Raw genomic sequence first — 6553 nt, forward strand, 5'->3', positions numbered from 1 at the left:
GGATAAAGCTGTTCGGTTGGTTCTTGTCACAAGACCTGTGGTGATATGTTTTTATCTCTATGCGGCGCGGACGGGCCTGGAAAAAAACGAGCGCATCGCGTCCATAAAGAGCGCGTCGACATTTGAAATTTGAACTTGAGCGCGCAAAAGACGTGACATATGAACGGCCTCTTTGACATTTAAATTACACATAATCACTATAAACCACTTATAATAATAATTATAAGAAGAAACAACAGTAGCCTAATAATTGGCTAAACCTTTCAAATATTTATATATATTCATACTTATAGGCTATATTTCATTTTACTCAACTGAACTATTCTAAGTCACTGAATATTTAACAAATGAAAAAGAGGACTTAAAATAAATTATTAATTCAATTAGGCCTATATTTGATCACAAACAATGATTTATTCCTCAATAAAACATCACTAATTATTATAGTCTATATTTTATAATTATACCTACTATAGACTATTATTGACTTTAAATTTACTGTAGTAATTAATACAGAGACACTTATTTGGGCAAACAGCACTAGTGACTTGTTTAGGACTTGAAGCTTAAAGTTGAGGACTTGCAACTCGACTTGGACTTGCTCGTCTTGACTTGGGACTTGACTTGGGACTTATCTGGCTTGACTCGGGACTTGACTTGAGACTTGAATGCAAAGACTCGAGACTTACTTGTGACTTGCAAAACAATGACTTGGTCCCACCTCTGTATATATATATATATATATTTATATTGTTTCGTTTCTTGTGTCAAATTAAGTTTTACGCAACGCTGGTTGTATTTGACCCTATGAATGACCCGTAGCGCAAATCGATCAGCCGTTTTAGTTCAAACAAGACGTACGAATTTCTTTCGGTTAAATACAAATTACAGCGCGAATTAAACAGTAAGGAACACCAAAAGGTATGTTGAAAGATGCAGTACACCTTCAACCGAGTAAAAGTCGTCAAATAAAACATCTTGTAAACAATGTCGCTTAACAATGTATTTTCCTCAGAAAATGTATGCAGTGTTTACACAGTTGGTGAGTTAGCTATAAAAAGCATTAGAGGCAGCTTATTTACTGTTAAGTATATGTATGTTTATGTTTGAATAAATGTGTATTTTATGAAAAATACCTTATCTTAATTGTGTTGTATACATACTTTTTTTTTTAGTGTGATTTATTATATCTGAAAATAAACAGAACTGAATATAATAGGTTTGTGGTTAATTGTTAAAGGAGTTGTTCACTTTCAGAACAAAAATTTACAGATAATGTACTCACCCCCTTGTCATCCAAGATGTTCATGTCTTTCTTTCTTCAGTCATAAAGAAATGATGTTTTTTGAGGAAAACGTTTCAGGATTTCTCTTCATATAATGGACTTCTATGGTGCCCCCGAGTTATGAACCTCCAAAATGCAGCTTCAAAAGGCTCTAAACGATCACAGCCGAGGAAAGAAGGGTCTTATCTAGCAAAACGATGTTATTTTCTTAAAAAAAAAAAAAAATTACAATTGATATACTTTTTAACCTCAAATGCTCGTCTTGTCTAGCTCTGTGTGTACTCTGTGTAGAGATTAAAAAGTATATAAATTGTAAATGTTTTTAGAAAATGACCGATCGTTTCGCTAGATAAGACCCACCTTTCCTCGGCTGTGATCGTTTAGAGCAATTTGAAGCTGCATTTCAACTGCATTTTGGACGTTCAAACTCATTGAAGTCCACTATATGGAGAGAAATCCTGAAATGTTTTCCTCAAAAAACACAATTTCTTTACAACTGAAGAAAGAAAGACATGAACATCTTGGATGACAAGGGGGTGAGTACATTATCTGTACATTTTTGTTCTGAAAGTGAACTACTCCTTTAATCTCTAATATTATATAGGCTACCAAATAAGAGGGTCCCCTGGGTTTTCAGGACATCAATCGGCCATATTGGTGGCACTGAACATAAACAATGCCACTGAACTTAATATTGCTGCTAAAAAGTAGCACTATAGACTGTCAAATGTTTTAACAAGTTTTAACAAATCAAGGAAAAGAGTGCAAAAAACTGGCTGGGGAACAAAAGGCGTTTGTGGTTGGCCAAACTGAACTGAGTTTCAAGGGAAAATCTTTTGTGTTTGTTCTTGTCTTTACCACCTATTAACTTCGAAGTCGCTTTCGAAGTACTGCTTCGTGACTCTGCTTCGTATCAAACTACCAAAGTCACGGGATTTCAGTAAACAAGGCTTCATTACGTCATAAGTTTTGAAATGTTTAGAAATTTTAATGGTTTACCATTGGGGGCGATCTCTGTGAATCGTAAATCATGCGAGTTTAGAAAAGCGTCTATGTTTTTTTTTTTTTTTTTTTAATAACCTGATCTCGGATCAGTTTTATCAATTTGTAGACATTTTTGTAGACAAAGTATTCTCGTAGCCACATAAAATTACGGTTGAACCACTGAAGTCACATGGGCTATTTTATCCATGTCCTTACTACCTTTCCGGGCCTTGAACGTGTCAGTTGCATTGCTGTCTATGCAGGGTCAGGGTCAGAAAGCTCTCAGATTTCATCAAAAATATCCTAATTTGTGTTTTTCAAGATGAACAAAGGTCTTTCAGGTTTGGAACGACATGAAGATGAGTAATTAATGACAGAATTTTCATTTTTGGGTGAAACCACCCTAAACTACTGGTATCGGCAGATATCATTCTGAATAATCAGTATGGGCTAAGAAATTTAGTATCGGTCTATGTTTAGGCCTAAACAGATTCAAGACCCCTAAGGTGTACAAAATTCATTGTAGCTTCACAGTGTGGCATGTGAGACGCTATGAAATTAATTATACAACACTTTTATGAGTTCTAGTCAAATTACTTCATAAAGTTTTATTAGTGCCTCACTGCCTCCATGACAGCTATTAAAATGAATTAAATGGTCCCAAACAAAAGATAATTGTATAATTTAAAGCCTGTTGAGGAGGCATGTTTAGTCATGTGACATGAATGTGTGTGTGTTTGTACCTAGTGGCTGGCCCCACAGACTCTTGTGAGAGTACCACTGCTTCCCTAGAACCGACAGCAGCTTATGGTCATGAAGAGGAGTGATGTTACGGATCACGCCTGCTTTCTCCAGCTTCTGTACTGCAGCACAGAGAAAGTGATAGATAGATAGATAGATAGATAGATAGATAGATAGATAGATAGATAGATAGATAGATAGATAGATAGATAGATAGAAGAGATTTCCATATTAGGTATTAACTATGGGAATACCATTGGGAGTCTAGGCCATGCAATGACTAAGCAGATCAGAGAGAGAGGAGAGCAGAGCCTACTGGCAACTCATGGAACTGCATGTTATAAATAGTGTACTAGCATATTGTTTACTGTGTAGAATGCACTGTATAATGTCTGCTATTTTATAAAAGTATAGTTTGCGAAACCGTACACAATTTACAACGTTCGATAACATTTCTAATGCATTAAGAAAACGTGCATACTGTACACGGTATACTGCAAGCTGAAAAATAGTATGAGTAGTATGATAGTATGCTCATTTGAATGTAGCCGGTTGAAAATAAATGTAATTATCTTTACATTTTAATCATATTAATTTTAAAAAAATGTCTTTATATTTTGTCAGTCCTGTCAAATAAGTCCAGAAGGTGTTAAAATACATACTGCAAGTGCAACATACTGATACTCACAGATGCTCTCTCTGGATTTCAGCTTCCCTTTGGGTGCCTGGACTCCTGGGATACGCTGGTCCTCCCTGGCTCTCATGGAATCCAATTCATGTTTGACGATGAACTGCCTCTCAGCCAGCGTCAGGAACTGCTGCATGTTGTCTGCAGAAACAGTCAAATTAATGAATGTTATATGCTAATTAAGAAGCAGGTAATATCAATCAGCTAGCATGATCTTAAATCTGTTATTTCATTTATTGTATACTATTCACCAATGTTGCAAAAGTTGTCACGGTCCTCAAAAGAGAAGGCCGTCATGTTTTCATCCTGGTATGTTTTGCAGAGGCCCAGGTCCTCAGTCACCCTAAGAAGGGTACAGCGAGGGGCCGCCACAACTATCATGTCTCCTTTCATGTCTTCACCAGGATGAACTAATAGTTGCGCCCCTAAAACACAGCAGGGAAGAAGGATGCAGAGTTTTAAATAATATTACTAATATTTATTATAATATGATTACTGTTCTTACCACCAGCTTTCACAGGTGCAGATATGACGGACATTATCCACTGTTTGGTGATGGGCTGGACGTTCTCAGCCAGCTGGATCAGAACCAAAGGCTCTATGCGGCTGGAGATACAGCAGGGGCAACTGACCCGAGACCATGAGCTGGGTCCTGTCACCTTGGCCGGGGTGGAAAGTCCCTCCTGAGGTTCCTTCTGGGACGTCATGGTGTCCCTGTGGAACTGTAATGCAAGAAAGAGTATGTATCTGTTTTTATATTTGTTTTAGAAACATCACAGTATATTTCTAATTTGACTGTATATTTCATAACACTCAAAAATACTTTTTTGTTGTTAATATTCGTCACTTTCCAAAAGTCAGGCTTTTTTATTTTAATTATTGTTTGCTTATTTATTATTAAATAGCCTAATAATTAATATAAAATAACATTATTATTATATGTTATTATTATACTATATAATATTATTGTTATAAAATGATAACTAATACATTTTTGTTGTTAGTATTCGTCACTTTCCAAAAGTCAGGTAAATAATAGGGCTCGAAACTTTATTTATTTGAATTTTTTATTTTAATTAGTTTACTTTTTTTTATTAAATATCTTAATAATTAATATAAAATATTAATTATTATTATTTATTATTATGATTATAATTATTTCATATAATATTATAATTGTAATTATTATTATAAAATGATAAAACAAATACATTTTTGTTGTTAATATTTGTCACTTTTCAAAAGTCAGGTAAATAATAGCGCTTGAAACTTTATTTTTTATTTGAGTGATTGTTTACTTATTTCTTAGTTATTAATTATCTTAATAATTAATATAAAATAATAATAATATTAATAATAATAAAAATAATAATAATAATTATGATGATATATTTATTATTATAAAATTCTATAACAAATACATTTTTGTTGTTAATATTCGTTACTTTCCAAAAGTCAGGTAAATAATAGGGCTTGAAACTTGATTTTTTGAAATTATTGAATTATTGTTTACTTATTTATAATTAATATCTTAATAATCTTAATAATTAATATAAAATAATAATAATAATATTTCTTATTATTATTATTATTATTATATTATATAATATTATAATAATTATTATTATTATTAAATGATATAACAAATACATTTTATTGTTAATATTTGTCACTTTCCAAAAGTCTAAAACTGTAGTTATTTTATTTATTATTTACTTATTTATTTATTTACATTTTATTATATTGAAAAAAATCATGCTTATTATGTTTAAAATTTGTAAAATTAAACAAGTAAAAGTCAGTTAAACAATTAAAAGTCAAAAATATTTTACTAAAAACTATTCAAGAAAAAAACGTATTTATTATTTTTTAAATTCTATTTTTTAACAGTAAAGTGAATATTCATACAATAATGTGGAAAATTATTTTAAATTATTTTAATTGTTAGGCAGTTGAAATGGTCAAACCCTCTGAGGCAAAAATCACCAACCTTTGCTTTAACTACTTTTCATGCTAGGCTACTTTTATGTTAAAATAAAAACAAACATGTTTAAAAAATATATGTTCAAGAAAATGTATCTACTACTGTATTTATCAATACAGAAGTTGTCACAAAAAAAAAAAAAAAAAGAGAGATTTGTGTCTATAATGCTTTAAAAACATATTGAGCAAATTGTGGAAATTGCATATAAAGAGTGAAGAATTAAACCCACGAGATTAAATTCAAAACTGTATAAAATAGGCAAATAAAGAGGCGAATGAAAACAAAATACATATCAACAGTTCATTCAAATCACCGCCAGTAAATGCAAACACGTTGAAAGACAATGGACAAGCTTATACCAAACAAAACATCATGTGCTAAACTACAGAATTCCAGCTAATGCAGAGCTTCAGGCACTTGAGAGAAAAATAGCATGCACAAAGTGCTGTTAAATAACGTCACGTCCTCCATTTACAGCCTTTGTTTACAGTGCCCAAATGACAAAAGTTGTACTTTAAACTCAAATGAGAATGAAACTAAAACATAAACAGGAAGTGAGCGAGTTACAGAACGAGAGAGAAATACTGTAGATGTAGGAAACGGTTCTGCAGGTTACCTGTCAAAACCAGGGACCTTCTTCTGTCGGAGCACTTGAGTTTTGTTAATGTTCACACCCCCTCCAATGTGCTGTTTAAAACAAATCTGAGTGTGAAAACTCACAGTCAGACTGTACGACGTACTTCTAGAATGGGTTGTTCAAAGCACTCACCCTGTTCAGAGCCAATCCATTCGCTGGTTTACTAGGAGCGATGAGGAATGCCGTTGAACGTCTCTCTTCCCAGCCTTTAGGGTGTGGAAGGACATTTTCATT

The 6553-nt window shown here is 32.8% G+C and overlaps 1 protein-coding gene across 1 annotated transcript in view; it reads right to left on the bottom strand.

Annotated features, from left to right (window-relative positions):
- ano10b (anoctamin 10b) overlaps window positions 1–6553 on the bottom strand; it is a 12133-nt gene extending 5580 nt beyond the window's left edge. Inside the window, exons 1-5 of the mRNA XM_073831604.1 lie at window positions 6452–6553; window positions 4204–4420; window positions 3950–4123; window positions 3699–3839; window positions 3013–3132 (exon numbers count right to left, since the gene is read on the bottom strand). Of these exons, the coding sequence (XP_073687705.1) occupies window positions 3013–3132; window positions 3699–3839; window positions 3950–4123; window positions 4204–4405 (637 nt within the window). The 5' untranslated portion in view covers window positions 4406–4420; window positions 6452–6553. The remainder of the gene's footprint in view (window positions 1–3012; window positions 3133–3698; window positions 3840–3949; window positions 4124–4203; window positions 4421–6451) is intronic.

The sequence above is a fragment of the Garra rufa genome, chromosome 25 (assembly GCF_049309525.1).
Source record: "Garra rufa chromosome 25, GarRuf1.0, whole genome shotgun sequence".
Classification (NCBI taxonomy): Eukaryota; Metazoa; Chordata; class Actinopteri; order Cypriniformes; family Cyprinidae; genus Garra; species Garra rufa.